The sequence below is a fragment of the Dama dama genome, chromosome 14 (genome assembly GCF_033118175.1).
Source record: "Dama dama isolate Ldn47 chromosome 14, ASM3311817v1, whole genome shotgun sequence".
Classification (NCBI taxonomy): domain Eukaryota; kingdom Metazoa; phylum Chordata; class Mammalia; order Artiodactyla; family Cervidae; genus Dama; species Dama dama.
In genome coordinates this window covers 27,644,159-27,665,572 of record NC_083694.1, presented here as the reverse complement: position 1 = coordinate 27,665,572, position 21,414 = coordinate 27,644,159, and the positions used below count along the sequence as shown (strand labels likewise).

The following is a 21,414-nucleotide window of genomic DNA, read 5'->3' as shown; positions in this document are numbered from 1 at the left end:
GTATGTTTATATGCTTTGTCTGTTAATACAGTATTAGTCTTTGAGAGCCGTGTGTGTAGATATTTGTAACGCAGTCTTCTCCTTTCTTTGTTGAAGCGCTCTCCATCCTGTACTCCAGCTAGCAAAGGCAGACGTGTAAGAGACCACTGCACTCGTGTGCCCATCCCGATGCCCTCTACCCTCTCTCTTATCCTTTTTGCCTGTGGTTGCAGTACATGCTGATGTTTTTGTGGTGTATTACATTTATTGCATGCTTTGTGCTGCTGCTCTTGCTATTGCTACTCTGCTTTTCTGTATTTTCTTTTTTTGTTGTTTTTTGGCTTTGGCCGCAAAGCTTTAGGAATGTTCATACAAATTTCTATAACCAAAATACTAAAATTGTAAGGTATCTTTTTTATTCTGATTGGGTGAAAAAGTGATCCTAAAGTATGCTCTCTAAATTGGCCACATACAAAGTAATTGAGTTTCTAAATAATCCAATGTGTAAGCAGTTATGTAGAGATTTGTAGAGATTTTAATTATGTAGAAAAAAAGCTTGATAATTCACATTATGCAAAATTCAAAAAAGGTTTGGGATAAGTTATGGATCTGACTGACTATAATTTTTGTAAATCAGTTCTGGAGAAATCTTTGATAGATTTTTTGGCATAGTTCAAAGCTGTATTCCCAAATACCTTGTGTTTAGAGATTTGAGGCAATGATGTTGATAATCATTTATATTCTAAGATATTTCCAAGATTGAAAAAAACATTTATAGCTTTCTTTATATATGTATTGATTACAAGCTATAACCATCTTCCTGTGCTAAACCCAATCCAGTGTTTCTCAACCTGAAATGGGCAAGCCACTATCTTTATGCTGTAGGTTCTGATATGTCCCGAATGGGGAGTCTGTTTGTGAAAAGGTCTAAACCAGCCTCTACCCCGATACCAATATACACACATTCAGACTCACTAGTTGAAAAGATAGCTGACACGGTTTGCTCTGGTTTTCATAGGTAATGTAAATAACAACATTCAAAAGGAAAATCTATGATCGATACAAATTTCAAACTTTCTCTCGTCACCTTCATGATTTTTGGTGTTGATCAGCACCTTCAATCCATAATTTTGGACTGGGAAAGTTCTAAAGGGAATTATCTGGTTTATGGAGGGCATGGGAAGCTGTGAGTCTCTCCACAAGCAGTGGTCTTCTTGTGGAGAGACCCACAGCTTCTGTGCTCTTATTGTCCAGGTGTGATGGACAGTTGATTGTAAAATAAACATGATTAACCCTAGCATAGTGTATGTTTTCAAGCTACTGGTTTAATAATGAATAAGCAGTTCAGATCCAGTGGTATGGCAAGTAGAACTGTGACTTCAACTGATATCTCATGAATTAATGAAGTTGATGAAAAGATCGCTGGTTAATTGACTTATTGATTATATTTGGGTATTTGGATTTATCCAATCTGAATATATGTTAATTAGAAAGAAAGACCAAAATGTTGTGTGCTGAGTTATATTTGGTTCAAATAATTAATCTGTGGATTGACTACTTTATTAACTGTTTGTTTTTGAATAAGGTTATCCTTCAGAGAGATTTTGTTTTTCTGGTTAAATTTACCATTAATTATGTTTTTTGCCTTGTAGATCTCTGACCACACAGAATATTTTTGTGACTCTTTAAATAAGGAAAAATTTTTGAGGAAAATAGCTGTGATAAGGCCCCTGCTATTTAGTTTATATTTTAATCTATAGGATATAATTAAGTCACACACTCTAGAGCCTATTGGCTTATAATTACATATGATTTTTTTAAATGCAGGTGTGATAGGCTTGGTAATTTCCTTTCCAGGCTTCCTTTAATTTTTCCTTATTGAATATTTGACAGATAAGAAGTCAGGTAATGTCTATGAGGGAAATGATTAAAGAGTTACCAATTATTCAACAGTTAAATAGAAACATAGAATAATGAGTAACCTTAATAGTCCCTGGAAACATCCATGAGAACAGCAGGACACAAATAGTTACCATTTCTAACAATGACCTTGAATCTTAACTGTAGCATATAGTTTTTATGTTACATACTGTGTTTTTAGACAAGAAATACATAATATTTTCATAAATTTAAAATTGTTTAAGTGACTGAAATGTTATATAAGTGAGGTATACATTTTTATTTCCCATGTGCTCTAAAGCCTCATTTATAATCTAGACATTTATGTACTTTTTATGTGGTTTAGTTTAATTAATCATAGTATAAAAAAGATTTGTTATTAATATTATTATTAATGTCTGAATACAGATGGTTATGGAAAGTTTTATTGTTTTCATTAATAGTGAGAAACACTGAGTATCTTTTGAATTATTCCTTTAGAAATTAAAGCAGAGAATGTAAATAGCCAATATGTGACTGGACTTTATTCTATGTTTTCTTAGAACATGTGTAAATTCTCCAGAGTGGATATTCAAATGAATAAGCTGAAAATAATTTTAAGGAGAAATTTTCCTAAAGAAAAACACGTTACATCATTTGTAACTAGTAAGATTACATTTACAGGTCATAACCTTCAGTAATTTATGATTTGTTTTAGAATGATAGAATGATAAAATTTATTTACTGTTATCTAAATGACATGCAATACTGGTTTTTAAATCATAAAGTGAAAGTGAAGTTGCTCAGTCGTGTCCAACTCTTTGCGACCCCATGGACTATAGCCCATCAGGCTCCTCCATCCATGAAATTTTCCAGGCAAGAATACTGGAGTGGGTTGCCATTTCCTTCTCCAGGGGATCTTCCTGACCCAGGGATCGAACCCGGATCTCCCGCATTGCAGGCAGATGCTTTTACCATCTAAGCCACCAGGGAAGCCGTTTAAATCATAAGCACAATTAAAAGAAATAACTATTTCACTGAAAGCTTGAGGTTATAACACGTTTCTGAGTAGTAAAAATTGGGTTACTTTCCTCTTTGTTTCTAAAATACTTCCAGCTACAGGATAAAGAAAATTGATGAAAATTTGGATTTTTTTTCTGTTAACTTTGAGTTTTATATTTATCAATACAAAACAATGTATTAGATGCAAACTATTTTTAAATCTCTATCAAATTCATATCAAGTCTTGGTATCTTTTTCTTTTAAAACTAGGTTTCTTCTGTGAATGTTTTGCTACTTGTTCAAATCTATAATTATTTTTGGAGTAGAAAAGACCCATTAATACATATTTAAGAAAGTTATTTTTGATCTTTTTATTATTTATAAGGAGGCCATATTGCATAATTTGAGAAAATCTGGAATAGTGGGTCATCTAAAAATCAGATCTGAGCCAAAGCAGAAAAAATTTTCTATTTCACCGTACTGTTCTAAAAACACATTTTGTGGGTTATTCATTAGAGAAGTCCTAATAAATTCAGGAAACATTATGGACTTTTTACATGACATTGTTATGCACTGTGAATAATATGCTGATATTAGGCTTTTCTGCTTTTTTTTTTTCAAGCAGTAGAACATTAAGTAAAAGTAACATTAAAGTATAGTAAATATTTCTAATACTTATTCATCAGAATAACTCCTTAAAGTATGTTTACTTAGAAAAAAGAATCAGTTAATCAAAAAATAGAAAAAGAATTACTTTTACAAAGAGAGGTTTCTCAGTAGATCACAGCTTATAAATATTGAGTGAATTGCTTATTATTGTTAGTGTGTTAGTTGCTCAGTCACGTCCGACTCTTTGCAATCCCGTGGACTGTAGCCTGCCAGGCTCCTCTGTTCATGAAATTCTCTAGGCAAGAATACTGGAGTGGGTTACCATGCCCTTCTCCAAGGGATCTTCCTGACCCAGGGATCAAAACAAGATTGCTTATACTATTCAGTTAAGATCTGTTTCTAAGATCTTCCTTTGGATTATATCGCAATATACTGTCCAAATAATATAAGCTATTTATTGTTCCTTATTATTTTCCCCCTTTTATCATTCTTTCTATAATCATAAACTCAATTATCAATTTAAGATATCTCTGCTATGATATTTTGGTATATCATATATTGGTATATCATATTTATTCGCTTTTCCTACATTATTAAGTCATTGCTTTCATTTAATGCTATAATTATTTTTATAACAAAGAATTTTTAACTTCCTTAGTTTTAATATAATATTAATTATATTTGTTTCAAAGGTAAAAGTAGCTAATATGCTATGAATCAATTGCTTTGCTGTCATATTATACCTGAATCATTGTCAATTAATTACTAAACTTAGTTTTAGGCTATCTGTAAATCCTGGCATATAATCATTGAGTATTCTGAAAGTTAAGTAAAATTAATTGCTTTTAGTAGCTAGAATAAGCCATTAATTATAAAGGCATTGGTAGCATGTAATTATAGATAAAATTAATAACAACTTAAAAAGCATAGTTGTATTGGGGTTAACATTTTGCTAAAGGGAATATGTAAGCAGTGTTGTATTTTTCTTATTAATGGTAACCTCTTTTGAGATATTGCTTACACTGGTAGTAATCCAGAAAGGAAAGAAAATATTAAAACCTATTAATCTAATTAGCTATTGACTTTTATTAGTCTTTTAAAAGACATGGGAAGCTTTTTTTTAAGTTTGATAGTCAACACTTTTTTGCCATGAGTTTATTCATCTTTACCAAACTTTTGTGTCCTTGTTTTTATGATAAACACACTTGGAAAATAAAGTGGTAATTTTTAAACTTCACTTATATATGCATGTTTTTTGTTAAATCACAGTATCATTGTAAATGGCATAGTTCACCTCTTTAATTTGGTCAGTTAATGCCATTTCAAAATATTATTTCAGTATTTCTTACTTTGAATTTTGTTAAACAAAATTAACTTAATTTTGTTTAATTTCTGGAATTTATTTTTACTTTAAGAACATAAAGCTCCAAAAAGTTAGTGTGGAAATTTTCATTATTTTACTGTATTGAGGATGAGTTATTTTTAAAATTTTAATGTTTTCCACTCCTGAATAACCAGTTTTGATCTCTTTCAACTAGGAAAATAATTTTAAAATCTGTTCTCATTTCTGTTGTTTTTTCATTTTATTGATGAGCAAAAGTTTGTTAGGAGAAAAAGATTTATAAATGACAGTAATTCTTCGGAAGGGCCAAGAGGTATGTGCTTAAAGCCTCAATCATTCCTTAAGAGTCACTGATTTATGTAATTATGGATTAAGCTGTGATCATGTTTTTTTTCCTTTGCCAATATTAAACTGTCATAATGTCACATTTTCATAGGGTCATGAAGTATGCTAGTAAATATTTTAGCTACCAATTTGATTTTTAGATTTGACAGTTGTGATGGGAACCTCTCATTAGAACACATATGGCTTAAAGTGGTATATCCCAATTTAGCACAAGAAAGTATATAAAACATTGTGTCCAACTTCTGTCAGCTTGTGTCCCTATGGCACAAGGTGCAGGCCTGCTTTAAAGTTTCAGCCAGTACTATTAGAAGCAGCAATCTCTTACCTTTCTCATTTTTGAAGATTTTTAAAGTAATTGGACCCAGAGGAACAAAGCACTATATTAGCTATATTAAATTTTCTTCTCCCAGAAAGTTCTTATGGTCTTAACTCACTGTCTTATTTTAAAATCTATTTCAACCTAAATAGAACCAAATCGTTTCTGAATTCTCTTTTTTAAACAGCATTATCCTTCACACAGGAACTTCTGATTTTATGTCTTTTAAGCTGTGAACTAAAGGCTTCTGTGTGACAGGTCAGAAACTTACATTTTCTTAAAATAATCCAATTTTTTCAAGTAGCAAATCCTCTAATTGGACATTTCTTTGAAACTTTATGAGATCATTAACTCTTGATTATTTGAATCAGTTTTAAAATTCTTATTAGTGTAAAATGTATCAGTATTGCTTTGCTTATCAATTCTATTTTAATTGAACCCATTCACCCATAAACTTTTTATCAGCTTGCAATTTATATAATCTTAAGGAGACCAGGAGATTTTTAGAAAATAAAAGACTTTTTTGCCTTATTCCCAACCTAGGGTCATATTTCAGATTAACAGGTAAGATGGATAACTTTCTCCATGGCTGTCCCTCAGTGAAATTGTGAGCTAGGCAAAATTTGTCTGGAGTTCCATTTGCTTCCTCACTCTCCTGTTCCTGGTCAAATTTCCTTGTCAGCTTCCGTGATCTCTAAATTGTTTTGAATGTGTCTGCTGCAGAGGTTCCTTGGTACAACAAAGACTACTGAGTTTGGAGTCAAGAGATAAAATTTGGGCCTGGCTTCCCCACCTTTAAGGCATACTAGTTTTATGATATTATCTACATCTCACACACTGAGCTAACATACAACTGGTATGTGTCAGTTCAGTAGTTCAGTTTTTAAAACATGAGGTACTCTCCTAGCTGTTAGTACGTGGCTACTACTCCCAGTCCCCTGGATGCCCTTCCTGGGGTCCTTCTTCTCCCCACTTCTCCCTCATCCAACAGCTAAAGGTTTAAGGCCCAACTGGTGGCCATCTTAGTCGGCCCCACCAAAGTCTTCCCTTGTAATTTGCCAGAATACCTGCCCATGCCCACTACCAAGGGAGGCCACATGTGGGCACCAGCAGAGGGCTACTCCAGGACTTGCCAGCCAGCTAGCCAGTCCCTGAAATAGGAACCATAATAATAACAAAGAAATTTTTTTAAAAACCTTTTTAGTACATATTTAAAATCCTTAAGCTGATTGCTTTTATTACTGATCTGTAATAAATGATGATTTACAGCAAATACTAATCTAAGCTTTGTTCTTTCTGTATACAGCATATTTGAAACCAATTTCCTAATCCTCCCAAGTCATCTTCACTGCCTTTCGTTTAAAAAACCCAATCCTCTTGCAAAACTGAATATATCATCAATCAATGTGCTCCATAGGACCATTTATGCTAAATTTTAACCCAAAGCATCTTCAGCTACTAAAAATACTTGGTTAAAAGGGTACAACTGAGTATAAGTGTGAATATTTCTACTGCTGCAAAATAAAAAGAGGATTTAATTTAGTAACAAAGCTGACAAGTTAGTTTCTTTTCCTTTCAACTAATGCTTTAGAGCAAACCAAGTTTCTTTCTTACCAAGGACAAAACTATTCCTAATCTGCAGAACATATTTCTGTTAAGTACTCTGCGTTTATTTCACTTGTATGATTTATTTTGTGAAATACAAGTAAAGAACATACAGTAGCTCAAACAGATGAGTGGTGAAGACTGGAGCATTTTGTTAACTGTTGTTATCTTAACCTTTCTTTAAAGCTAGTGGCTATGCGTCTGTATAATGACGCATCCCTATTGTGAATATTCAGACTGAAGTTTGTTCTCCTTTCTTGAGAATGTTGCCATGATCATGCCTTGAAGAAATTTACTAAGAGCTGCACATTGTTTAAAAGTGATTTCTTGGGTTTTTGTTTTTCCTGACTTATTTTCCTAGACTGATCCCGTTGAGAACACATATGTACGGAATCCGAACGTCAAGTTTTACATCCAGTCAAGGTCCACCTCTCCTTCCACATCTAGTGAAGCTGAGCCAGTTAAGGTGCCTCATTGGAGCAGTTTTGCTCCTCAACTTTTCACTTGTGTCAGGAAAGAGGGACTTGCAAAAACAAGTGAAATCTGATTCTCCTCCTTTTAACAAATGTTTTGTGTAATAAATCACAGTATATTGGAGATCATTACATTTGACTGATAATATAGATAAGATTATAAAACTGAAGTAAAAAATGGCCCCCCCCCCCAATTTCAACCTGAATAAGAATTTTATTTAATTTTAAAGTAGTCTATATCTTAAGTAGAGAGCTATACTGAACAGAGGACAGAGTTATGTGAATTTTGGAATTATCAGATAAAACTAGAGAAACACAGCAGTGTCAGTGCCATTCTCATATTTTAATTCTAATAAATCTAATGAAGATAACGACATGTCTGTTCCCTCATAAGCAGAACTTAAAACTGCCACTGCTGGCAATTCAGTAGTTTATTCTAAGTGTTAATCAGCAATAGGTGTGCAGCTAAATCATGCCTTTTAATAATGCAAAAATAGTGTTGTATTTGCACCTTAAGTAAGTAAATGATTTTAAACAGCCAGTTAGTCAATTTTCTCAACAGAGATCTTTTTCTCAACAAGTCAGAAGGATATATTATTCCTCAGTGAATGCCGTCCTGACTCAGATGCAGTTCTGATTATTTACTCAAGCATGACAGTTCTGACATAGCTCCTTTGCCTCGCACTTGGTCTTCAGAGCTGTGTCTGGCATTCCAGGTGAAGCAGAGAGTCCCCTTTGGAGAGCTGTCTGAAGTGAAGCTTGAGGTGTAGTCAGATTCTAACTTGATTTTTTTCCCAACCCCATGGTGTATACCTCAGACAGGTTAAGTTGATTTTTTAGATTATCATTGTTTTAATATTTTGAGTTTATGCATTTTATCTTAATGTTAAAATATTTCAAGCATACAGAAAATAATATTACAACCACCCACATAACCACCACCCACACATTTAAGATGTGTAAACATTTTGCTCCAAAATTTATATTGAAAAGAAAGAAAATATTCCAAACAGTTGAAACATCCTACCCTATACCATTACCCGTCACCTTTCCCAGGCATATCTGAATAACCTGACATTGAGGTACTCCTTCTCTTCCTTACTTTTACATGTTTATTTCATTTGTATTCATAAATAATAATATAATAGTGTTTGTTGTATATTTAAATTTTACACAGAGGTTATCTGCATCATATAAAGATACATGTCCACTTAGTTCATTCATTGTAACTATTGCATTGTATCTCATTGTATGAATATACCACAACTATTTATCCATTCTCCTGTTGTTGGATATTTAGGTTGTTTCCAAGTTTTTGTTATTACAATTCATGCTGAAGTGAACATCCTAACAGCTGTCTGCTTTTGCAAATGTGCAGAGTTTGTTTAGCATATATACCTAGAAGTGGAATTATTGGATTATGTAGAATATGCATTTTCAGCTTTAACTAGATCTTGTCAAATTATTTTCCACAGTGGTTGGACCAGTTTTCACTCCCACCAGCAGTGTGTGTGAGTGAGTTCCTCTATTTCCCCACATTCTTCCAACCCTTTGTACTGTCAGACATTAACTATTATCTATTTGATGGGTATTGAGTGGCATTTTTGCTTTAATTTGCATTTCTCTGATTTCAAGTGTTATTCAACATCTTTTTATGTGTTATTGACCATTGGTGATTTGCCTGTTCATGTCTTTTGTCCGTTGTTCTATTGAATTATTTTTCCAGTTGTTTTGTAATTGTTCTCTATGTATTCTGGATACTAATTCCTAGCTGGCTATATGCGTGGCAAATATTTTCTTCCAGTCTGTGGCTTATTTAAAATTTTTATTTTTTATATCTTTTTGTCTTGCAACAGTTTTTATTTTAATGTAGTTATATTTATCAATTTTTTTCTTTTATGACTTCTGCTTTTTGTCTTTTTAAAACAGTTCTTCCCTATGCAGCAGTTATAAAGATTATCTTCCATATTTTCTTCTAAAAGTTTTTAAATTTTGCTTTTACATGTTTAGGACTTTAAACAAACTAAAGGTATTATGAGAAATGGGGTACTAATCTATTATTCTCATATGAACAACCAGCTCTCCTATATTTCCTCTATTGATTTGTAAAGCTATCTCTGCTTTTTATATAAATGGATCTGTCTGGGGATTCTCTATTCTCTTTCATTGTTCCTTTTGTCTATTTCTGCACCAACGTCACATTGTCTTATTGTAGCCTTAAAATAATTCCTGATGCCTGTTATGATCAGCTACTCCCAAGTACCTTGTTCCTTTACTTCTTGACCCTTTAGTTTTATATATGATTTTTAGGTTCAGCATGTAGGTTCCATGTAAAGCTTTTGATTGAATTTAAATTTATAAATTATCTAAGGAGAATTCATCTCTTTGTGGTATTGAGCCTTTTTGTCTATGAACAATGTCTAGGTACTCTTTTATATCCTTCAATAAAGTTTCATTATTTTCTTCATGAATATGCTCCAAATTGCTTGTTAGATTTGTTCCTAGATACCTTAAAGTTTTTATTGCTATGGTGAATGGGATCTTTTAAAAATATTTTCTAAACTAGGTGTTGCTATTCTCTATGAATTCTGTTGATCTTGGATTCGGCACCCCTAGTTCACTCCTTTTAATTCTGAGAACTTCTCTTGGACTTTCTGTGTAAATTCAAGTGACAGTTCTGTTTCCCGTGAATTTTTCTTTCTTAGCTTTCAAAAACACTTTTGTATTCCTCTCTGTTATGTCATTTTTTTAAAGAAAAATATTAAATTAAGTTTAATACATTTTTCAAGCTTTTGAAATTAGAACTAAACTCACAATTAAATAGAAAACTCTGAGAAGCCCACCTAAATTCCATTTTAAGGCTATCATGTGTATAAAATATTTGGGTTTTGGAGCTTATATAGTAACAGAGACAAAAAGGGACCATTCATATTTTCTCTTAATATTTTAGAATATTCTGTAACTTTATACAAAGCTAGCTTTTTCCTCTTGCTTGCTTAGCATCCTAGAGGAAGTCATTCTTTGTGTATTTTTTTTATACTTTGCTAATAAGTCATCTCTCTTTTTTCCACAATAGCATCCAGTAAAATCCTTTCATTCAAAGAAATATCTTAATAGAAATACTGCATAAAGTAAAGATATAACTTGTAGTTAAATTTCTGTCAGTTCTGAATTTCAATCATGTTAAATAATCTAACTAACTCCCTTCTTCGAAATTACTTTCTTCACAAAATCCCACTAATCAATCCATCAGTCAGTGTATCTCTATATCTGTCTCACAGGTGCTCGCTCACTCTCTCTTAATCTCTGCACACAAACACACAAATCCACAGAATTGTATTCCATATGTGTAATATGCATTCTGTATATAGAAGTCAAAGGAGTTAAAGGATTCTTCTAAATATTTTTATTATAAATCTTGATAAAAACTCTTTCAGATGTTTTATAGAATTAATTTTTAGTTGAACTTGAAAATTAAAATTCTCATTTTTATGTAGATGAGATGCTGTGACTTTCTTGTGTTCATCTATAGATTCTCTTTTACAACTTACTTATTTTTAAATTTCCAGACTGAAATAGTTTTTACAAATTGAACAAATATTAATGTTTTATTTGTAGATATTGCAGACAGAATTTAAATTATCAACAGTAAGAATTTTAGTTCCTTGAGATAATTTTTCCTTATTGCCATTTTGTTTGGCTATACTTACATTTATTTTTAGTGATGTCTGAAATAGATGGAGTGTTTTATGACATTTATTTCCTCTTTTCCCCTGGATTCAGACTGTAGACTCTACTCCACTTCCAGTTCACACACCAACCTTAAGGAAAAAGGGATGCCCTGGTTCAACTGGCTTTCCACCGAAGGTATTCAATCTAGTTATAAGCATGATGTGTTCTAAAAAAAAGAGAGAGAGAGAATGGATTTCTTCTGCTTTTTGTATTTGCCATGATTTTTACTACTGGTTTCCTCAAAATTACAAACATAAAAGCTGAGAAAGAGAATAAATTCTATATGAATGGAAATAATCACCGCTGAGAAAGGTAGGACAAACATGCAAATTGTTTTGCTTTATTTCCATCTTCTTCAATTCACTGTTTTGAAGTCTTAGTATGGAGTGAGCATATACTATCTAACCCAATCGTCTTATTCCTTAAGAAAAAAATTTTAACACAGATCCATAGAGATGCTTACTGCTGTTTATGTTAGCAGAGTTGGAAATAGGAGAAAGATAGGTAAAATATGGCTGAAGTGTAACAAAATCACATTTATATAAATTACCAACACACAAAAATATCTAATTCATAAGGATATATACATATCCAAGGACCTGTGTAGATCACATTAGATTGAGTGATTGATTTCATGGGGAAAGATTGACAGTGAATCATCAGGAATGAATTTTTTTAAAAAGTAAGGCCAAGTAAAATGAGAGGGCTCTCCACGAAGCTCTGGTGATAATATTTCATGGACTGAATATTAACTCAATTTTTGTACACCTATTGTCCCTCTCCACAAAATAAAAGTTACTTCATGATTTCTAAAAGATTGAATCTACAATTATCTCAATATAAAAGTATTTAAAAAGAAAAAAGGTTATTTTAAAAATATTTAAGAAAGGTTTGTTCCAGATAAAGTCGCCTTTACTTGTCTTGTATAGCGTTGAATCCTAACTATGTACAACCATCAGTTTGTAAGTTTACAGAAAGGATTGGCTCTTCTTTGTTCTCACACCTTTTATTAAAAGTATTTTACCTTATCCATTGAGTAGCTTGAAGTCTGCAGCTCTGGCAAAATTGGAATGAAAAGAACACTTCTTCATATCAACCTCTCTAAGTTTTGAGGTTATAGTTATTTCTCATTTTACTCCAAATTACTGCATAACCTAAAATTAATATGTTCATGCTTTAGGTTTAATGCCTCTTTTACTAGACTTTTTTTTTTCCTCTTCCTCCTGCTATCTTTTGTGAAAGTATTAGAAATCAGATATTGACCAGAAGATAAGAAAGGGGATCTTAGAAAGATCCAGAAGCCAAGTAGTCTAGAACTTAGGACTGAATAGACCCTCGTCTAGAGTCAGACGCCACTGAAGCAACTTAGCACGAGTGCATGTTATATATTATACTGTCCTTAGTTAGCGGAGAAGGCGATGGCAGCCCACTCCAGTACTCTTGCCTGGAAAATCCCATGGACGGAGGAGCCTGGTATGCTGAAGTCCATGGGGTCGCTAAGAGTTGGACACAACTGAGCAACTTCCCTTTCACTTTTCACTTTCATGCATTGGAGAAGGAAATGGCAGCCCACTCCAGTGTTCTTGCCTGGAGAATCGCAGGGACGGAGGAGCCTGGTGGGCTTCCGTCTATGGGGTCGCACAGAGTCGGACACGACTGAAGTGACTTAGCAGCAGCAGCATCCTTAGTTAGAATTAGTGAAACATGCATGGGCCTTTTAATCTTTAGTAATAAATAATGTCTATGTCCTACATATGTCTATGTCCTACCTGCCACTTGATCATTTAAAATTAATGTTCTGCTAAAACATTGTTTATATTTCCTATTGTTGCATACTCAGTTAAAATTATGATATTCTGAGTAGATCTCTGGAGAAAGTGTATAATAAATGTGTTTTTTCAGTAATTTTTGGATAGTGTGAAGTAATGCTATTAAATTTGTCACTGGCACAGCTGTTTTAATTACTGTCATTTCAAACATGTCTTCTTATCTTTTGGAAAAAGAAAAAGGGACAGAGTTAATTAATGACCTTGAGCAGTTGACTTTTCTTTCGCTGTACTGAAAGCCCACAGAACAAATTAGTAACAAACTGAATTGTTTCATTAATACATTTTGAACAAATGAAAAAGTTACCAGCATTAGAAAATTTACTCTAATAGTTCCTAAAAGTGCAAAAAACTAAGAATAAAATCAGTATACAGGAGAAATGTTGAGCAAAAATTGATGTGATGTTAACAAGTTAGGTATTTTTCACAGGCATGGAGGCTCCTAATGTTGACCTAACTATGTCTTATGCAGTCTGATTTTTTTTTAAGATCATATTTTTCATTTACATGTTTTTGAATAGTTAAACTTTGAAAGATGGCAGAATCGGATCTGGGCTTGACTTTTAACTCTACCAGTAACTCACTATTCATCAGGAACTTACTTAATCTCTCTGAGTCTCACTTTCTTCATCTGTATAAAGAAATATACCTATCTTCCCAGAGGCATTGTCTCCATTAAATGAGATGATAGTACTGTCACAATATCTGCACTTTTTTGATCAGCAACATACAGGAATTATAAAGCCAGTAGAAAGATAGTCTGTATTCTACTTAGAATAAAGTCAAATGCCAGTGCTGCTTTGAAACTAGGTCCCAAGGAACTTCTAAAATAGATTGGTTTGAGGTTGGACCGGAACTCATGACTGCTTTAAATGCTGGGTTTTCAGTCTATCTCTGGAATAATACATATGTATTTTTGTCTGCCCAAGTGTGATACTGCCTGCTTCCAAGGGAGGAAGCATATTTGTTAAACATATTTGTTCTTGGTCCCAGAAAATCAAATATGTGATTTATAGTAGGGACAAGAGTTTTAAATTACTCTTTGTCTTTCATAAAAAGGTATAAAAGCCCATTTCTTTTTTTATATAGGTATAAATATGGAAACTTTTACCCAACTCATTGCCAAAGAGCAATCTGAGGAATTACAAAAGCCCTGAAGTCAAAATTTGTGGGGGGAGAAAAAATACTACAATTTATTTTATAACTTTTTAAGTGGCATTCAAGAGCAGTTGATTATCATTTAACTTCTTACATTATCTTTAGAATTCTCCAGCTCAATATTGTCTAATAAAAATATTTGAAGTGTATTAATTATAGAAAGAAATTAGAGAACATTCTAATTTCTAACTAGAAATCATTATAGCAGCTGGTGTGTTCACAGAGGTTCACATTATGGAAATCCTTTAAATGATCCGTGTGTATGTTTTTATCAATTTGCTTTGCAGCGCAAGACTCATCAGTTTTTTGTCAAATCTTTTACCACTCCTACCAAGTGTCATCAGTGTACCTCTTTGATGGTGGGTTTGATAAGACAAGGCTGTTCTTGTGAAGGTAAGAATTGAACAGTAAGAAAATGTGACTTTACAGTCCTAATGTTTACTCCCTAAATTGTAATCAGAAAGCTTTATTCTCTTTAAAAGGTATATAAATGTTTATTTATTTGACTTAATCATTTGCTTTTCCTTGGATAATAAACTGAGCACCTTGCTAAAGTCTGTTGAATATTGGAAACTAGACAGATAGTTCCTAGAAGCACATTCCGGGGGAGACATGTTTATGTTGCCTTCACCTTTGTTTCATTATTCAGGTGAACTTGTGGTCCCCCAAATGGAAACCTATGTGACAAAATAGGTGAAAGTTATTCTCGAATCTATTCATTTAATTTTACTCTTGCTTAGTTTGTTAGAGTCACTATTAAGTAAACAATGCAGTATCTTTTTAGAAATATTAACTGTCTGCTATAATGCCTCAAAAAATATTTTATTCCTAGTGTTAGTAGCAGAGGCTTTCCCCTACCATTCATTGATTCATCCATCACATGCTTGCAGAATGCCTGCTCTGTGCTTTTAGGCACTGGGGATACAGTGTTCTATGTTTGACTAGTTCTCACAACTCAGATAGAAGATCCAGATTGCATTATCCTAACTAGTCTCTTAGATGCTTGGATTTTAGAACAAAAGAAAATGGGCAGGCATGAGAAATAAGAGATTTGAGAGTTATGAATATGTGAAGTGATGAATATGAATAATGTTTTCCAAGGAAAACATAGAGTGAAAAAGAGAGTAAGTGTGAGGACCGAGCCTTGGGAAACATAATTAAGGGGAGGTAAAAGATAAAGATAACAAAATAATCTGAGAATGAATAAGCTCTGTCATTGACTAGGAAGGTGGGTCTAAAGTCAACAGGAAGAATTTGTACAGTTTTTAAGCCTTGTCTCATTGTGAAACTTAGCCAGTACTTATAAATGTGACTTTTTTAATCTGTTCATCAAAAAGAATCCTGGGCAACTACTTGGCTTTGGGTCCCTTGTCATTTTTTTATGAGTCAATCATTTGCAATTCTGTAGTAGGAATTTTTGAGATCTTTCCAACTCTCTTCCCTTCTCAGGTCCCATGCCGTGAAATTGGGCCTGTCTTTCTTCAGACTCTTTGAAACTGTAAAGACGCTATAAAACAGTGGGGACACATTAGACTATGCCTAGGCTTTCATAAATGTTGTATAATGTGGTTATAGCCTCTCAAGATTCCTGTCATTTTAAGTCTTCTTCCTTGGTTGAAATTAGATCCAGTATAAGGCAATAATTTTGTTGTTTCCATTACCTGGTGAAAGTGAGATTTTTTTGCTTAGTAAAACAAATTATAACTTGTTAGATGCTCGACTTAGAAGTGAATGAGCTGTCTTACAGAAGATGGATAGTTTTTGATAGTTAATGCTAGTCCCTCTTCCTTCTTTGTTGTTTTTTTATCCATTTTGATATTCAGTTCATTTCCCCGTGTGTATGTGTTCCCATGATGCTATCGCTTCAGTTCCACTTTTATTCTTTCAAAATATTCTCCAGGATCCCCCTTAGAGTAGGAATTCTCTGAATAGATATTCTTAATCTGTCACCCCTCCAAACAAGCTTGTTCTTTTTAAATATTTTAACCTTTAATTCTCAACCAACCAAGTCTCAATGGAAGAGTTTATTTTCATTTATCTCAGGTTCACCATGTAAGTATCAAGAGGTCTCATGGCTGTACTGTTAGTAGTAATGTATACAGGCTCTGAGCCAGACTGCCTGGGTTTGAATTCCAGCAGTGTCACTTATGAGTTCTGTGACCCAGGCAAAGTCATATGTAAATGGTGGTATTGTACCTCTCTTAGATTATTACAGATTATTGCAAAAAATTAAAAATACCCAGGAAAGTTAACTATTATTATTATCTTAGTAGTAGTTTAAATATATATAATAATATCAACAACTCCTAAAATTTAAATAACTTTTTAATCATTTAGCAATTTAAATTTCAAAGAGAGGGATTGGTAAAATTTGCCAGATATTGCAGAGATGTGTCAGGTAATTTAATGTCCATCAGTGATTCCTGCAAGAGAAATTTCCAAGTACCCAGCTGCAGTGAGATGAAGTTAGAACTCCAGAAGCTGCTTTTTTAGGAATTCAGTTTAAAACAGTCATTTTATTCTCAAGATTAGATTTTTTGCCATTTATTTGCTTCTCATTTTGATCACTAATGTTAACACAGAACAAGAATATTACAGTAATGAAAAGAAGTATTTACTATTTCTCACTGGAAGTCTTACCTATGAGCCAATGAATCAGCTCCCCAAATGACAAAAACAGTTTAAAATAAAACCAGAGATAAGCATTCATCTAACATGGCACTTTGCCTATAATGAGTTCTCAGTGAATGTTCTCTTTGTAAAAATGAATTTTTCTTGAACACTGTTTCTTTTCTCCCCTCCTAAAGTGTGTGGATTTTCATGTCACATAACTTGTGTAAACAAAGCTCCAACTGCTTGTCCAGTTCCTCCTGAACAGACAAAAGGTCCTCTGGGTATAGATCCACAGAAGGGAATAGGAACGGCATATGAAGGGCATGTCAGGGTAAGTATGGTTAGGTTGCATTTAGACTAATCTTTTAAGGTTTATTAATGAATAAAGAAAAGTCAATCACCTTACAGACATAGTCCTTGACCGAAAATTTGGCAAATAAAATTCACCTAACAGTTTTATTTCATTCAGAGAAATGATTTGAAAACAAAAACCTGGCTTTTGCTTGGAATAAATTCCAAAGTGTCTCAAAATTTTCTATTCTGTCCCTATAGCATAATGATCAGATATTTATATCTTCTTTTTTTTGTTTGTTTGTTTTTCTTAATATATATATTTTATTGAAGTATACTTACAATGTTTCAGGTGCACAGCAAGGTGATTCAGTTATGGAACAAGCAACAAAGTTTACTGTATAGCACAGGGAACTATAGTCAATATCTTGTTAATAACCTATACTGGAAAATAATCTGAAAAATAATGTATGTATATATGTATTTATATCTTCTTAAAGGAGTCTTGTAGCCCTTAGTCTTGCCAGAGAGGTGGTATATGCTTATGAAGTATGAGATATTGTCAAGACGTAATCTTACTTATAATCTTGAATAATATTTAAAATGTACACTGCCTTTCATCCTATTACCAAATTTGGCTTTTCTGCAACTTAGAAGTTTATGAATGTTATTTTAATGAATTACTAGAGAAAATTAAAATGGTACTGTTAAAAATTTTTCAAAATCAAATGTCATTCCATGTTTGAAGAGGGTGTTGTCACATTTGCTCATGTTATTAATAATGTATGTGTTCCGTCTGCTGCTTTACCAACCACAGTGGCAGACTTAAAACATGTATGTTGTCTTTAGGTTTTCACCCTGCAGTTACATATGTAATTAAAGGGCTTCTGATTGACATTTTAGTTCGGGTTGTTTTGCTTGTTTGTTTGCCTAAGATCCCTAAGCCAGCTGGAGTGAAGAAAGGATGGCAAAGAGCACTGGCTGTAGTTTGTGACTTCAAGCTCTTTCTGTACGATATTGCTGAAGGAAAGGCATCTCAGCCCAGTGTTGTAGTCAGTCAAGTGATTGACATGAGGTAAGTTTTCAGAGATGAAAATATTTGTGTCTTTGCAACACAGAAATACAAAGTGTATGATTTTTCTTCTGATTATATTGCCATGTTTTTATTTAAATCTAATTTCACAGTAATTTTCTCATTTACTAATACTGCAGTCATAACATAATTACAAATAGGAAATATGGTGGAGTTATAGAACAGGTTGATGTGCATGTGTATGCATGTTGGGTCTGGGGGTCTGGGAAAAGAAGTTAATGCTTGAAAACCAAAAGACCAGTTAAAGGCTTCTGGGGCACTAGAGGTCTAATGTATAATGTCTACATCATCACCTAAAGCAAAGGCTTCAGTATAATTTCAGTGTGAGGAAAGGAAATAAAAATCTCAAAATCAGACAGGCTCTTGGAATATAAAATGAAGCAGTGAACATTTAAGTTAAGTACATCTCTTCAATGTTTCTGGTCTCATTTTCAGGCTCCCTCCTCTACTTAACCCCTTCTTGTGACTCCAGGCATTCTCCCTCAGTGATCTTATTTACTTCTGTAGCTTCAACCATCACCTCCTCTTTGACGACTCCCAAACATATGTCTCCAGACCAGTGCTCAAAACTAGAATTTCCAGTTCTGGCTCACATAAGCATTTCATACCAGCATCTCAAATACATTTCTTCCCCATACATGTGAAATAGAAAGAAATACATTTCTTTATATGCAAGAAACTTTAAAATATTAGCAAGGAAAATTTGACAGAACCTGCTAAGGAACTAAATATAGAAAGATAGGGGGAAGAATCAAAGATAAGACTAAGATGTCAAGTCTTCAAGACCAAGAGAATGATGGTACCAATAACCAAATTAAGGAAATCACAAGGAATAGATTATTGTGGAAGGGATCTGTCTGAGAATTTCCTAAGGGACAGTAAAATGTCAGATGAGCTGTGTTGAGGCCACTTGACATGTATTATCAGAGCAAAGAGGGGACAGTCTGCTGGAGAGCCTGGAGACCTACTAGGATCCAAATCCACGTGTCCTGTACTTACTGGCATTGTGACACTGAATAAGCCAGAAAAGATTTCTAACTCTTGTGTAATGTGGCACTGTTAAATTACACCTGATAAATTACTTTTGGCACTATCAGTTACAAAAAGAGAAAATTCAAAAATTTTAAAAATTCAGTTTGGATGTTCTGTGCAATTAAATTTTGAGGATTGCTTCATATGTGTTATTTAGATGCACACCCAAAACCACACACACATACCCGCATATGCTAACTTTTAATGTTTCACTTTTCATTCAGGGATGAAGAATTTTCTGTGAGTTCAGTCTTGGCTTCTGATGTTATTCATGCAAGTCGAAAAGATATACCCTGTATATTTAGAGTAAGTCTGTGTGTTATAATTTGATCACTGAATTATTTGCTTTTAAAAACTAAATGTTTTTCCTCTCTCTATAGATCACAAACTTACTTGGAATATAACCATATCTTACAATTTGTGCAAAGTAAACACTGAATTAGTAAAAGACCAATAGAAAGCTTGAATATATGGTTTCTAAAATAGGTTTCATCTTAGATAATATTTTTGAGTCACAATTCAACTTTCAGAGAAGTACTACCGCAAGAAGAATTGAAAAGTGTGAGATTTCTCAATTTTTTAAAAAAATCAAAATTTCTTTAAGATCTTGTTTACAAGTTAGAATGTTTCAGTTCTATTGCTCTGTAATAACCACTCCAAAACTTACTGGCTTATTTATTTTTCACCGTCTGTGGGTCAGTTCTTCTGGTGTCGACTGGAGAGTCACTCATACGGCTGCATTCAGCTCATTTGGGGCTGAAATAGCCAAAACGACCTTACTTTCACATCTGAGGCCTTGGTTCTGGCTGTTAGCCCTGGTACTTGGCTGGTCTCTGGGCCACCTCAGCTCTCTTTGTGGACTCTGTCCATATGGTCTCTAATCATTCACTAGTCTGGCTGAGTTCTCCGTGACTGGCTTCCAAGAGAGGAGAAGCAGCTGCCAGGCCTTTTAAGGACTAGGCTCAAAACAGGCACGATAACCCTTCTAACAGTCTGTTGGCCAAAGCAAGTCATGAGGTCATCCCAGACGTAAGAGAAGGGGAAATAGGCTGCATTTTTAGATAAGAAGAGTGAAAATCATAGGAAAAATTGTTGGTAGACATCTTTGGAGGCTGTCTAACACAGTGCAGTCTCAAATTGATGAGTTAAGATAATGGAGGTTTGAAAAAAAGGACTATATTCTATGCCTATATGCTTAGTACAAGTATGTATCTTTTATCTAAGACCATAGCTAGTCTCTCAGTTCCCAGACCGAAAACTATTCTCTCTCCAGCTACCGAGGGAACCTACAGAGGCGCACTTATCTTACCTGCTTCTAATTGTGGGATTTTATTGTCTCTGTTGCTTAAATTACTTTTAATAAAGGATCCATATATACATAAATTAAGTATTCTGATTATAGTGTCATTGTATAGTGATAAACCTTCATTTAAATATTAGTTCAAGTGGTCTTCTCTAAGTTATTGTTATGAAGTAACAGAATCTTAAGTATTTCTGAGCATTTTTTACTTTTTTAAAATGAGTTGAAAATCAGTGTTGTGTAGTGCTTATGAGGATTTCAGTCTAGCTGTGTGCCCTCGGAGAAATTAATTTCTCTGCATCATGATTTTTTCCATATATAAAATCAAAATATGGTAACAATACCTATCTTGTAAAGATGTTGATGGACTTCCCAGGTGGCACAATGGTAAAGAATTCACTTCCCAATTCAGGAGATGAGGGTTCAATCCCTGAGTTGGGAAGATCCCCTGGAGTAGGAAATGGCCACCCACTCCAGTATTTTTGCCTGAAGAAAGATGTTAATAGAGTTAAATGAGTTAATACTTATAAAGTGCTGTGATCAGTGTCTAGTGCTCAGTTATTACTCAATAAATGTCAGTGGCTGTTGTTAAATGACTATGTGTAATGAGTCTTTTGTGATGTATTCTGGCACTCTGTAGCAAAGAAAATACAAATGACACTAACATTATGAATAACTAAACTCTATTAAAGGTATCACTTAGTGAATGCTCATTTGCTGGCTAATGCAAAGCAAACTAGCATAAGCATAAAAGTGGCTTAAAAGATGGCTGACTTAAAAGAGGTCAAGATGTTTCTAATATCATGAATTTTGATTAAAT

At 33.5% G+C, this 21,414-nt stretch overlaps 1 protein-coding gene across 9 annotated transcripts in view; it reads left to right on the top strand.

Annotated features, from left to right (window-relative positions):
• The window catches only part of CDC42BPA (CDC42 binding protein kinase alpha), a 294,110-nt gene that overhangs the window by 244,156 nt on the left and 28,540 nt on the right, over positions 1–21,414 (top strand). For 4 of the 9 annotated variants that reach the window (XM_061160193.1, XM_061160190.1, XM_061160188.1 and 1 more), the window contains 6 exons: positions 7,438–7,542; positions 11,333–11,416; positions 14,553–14,658; positions 17,073–17,209; positions 18,105–18,244; positions 19,519–19,600. In XM_061160193.1, coding sequence (XP_061016176.1) covers positions 7,438–7,542; positions 11,333–11,416; positions 14,553–14,658; positions 17,073–17,209; positions 18,105–18,244; positions 19,519–19,600 — 654 coding nt within the window. Of the gene's footprint in view, positions 1–96; positions 136–7,437; positions 7,543–11,332; positions 11,417–14,552; positions 14,659–17,072; positions 17,210–18,104; positions 18,245–19,518; positions 19,601–21,414 lie in introns of all 9 variants that reach the window. The other 5 variants (XM_061160189.1, XM_061160191.1, XM_061160195.1 and 2 more) reach the window with 2 other exon arrangements.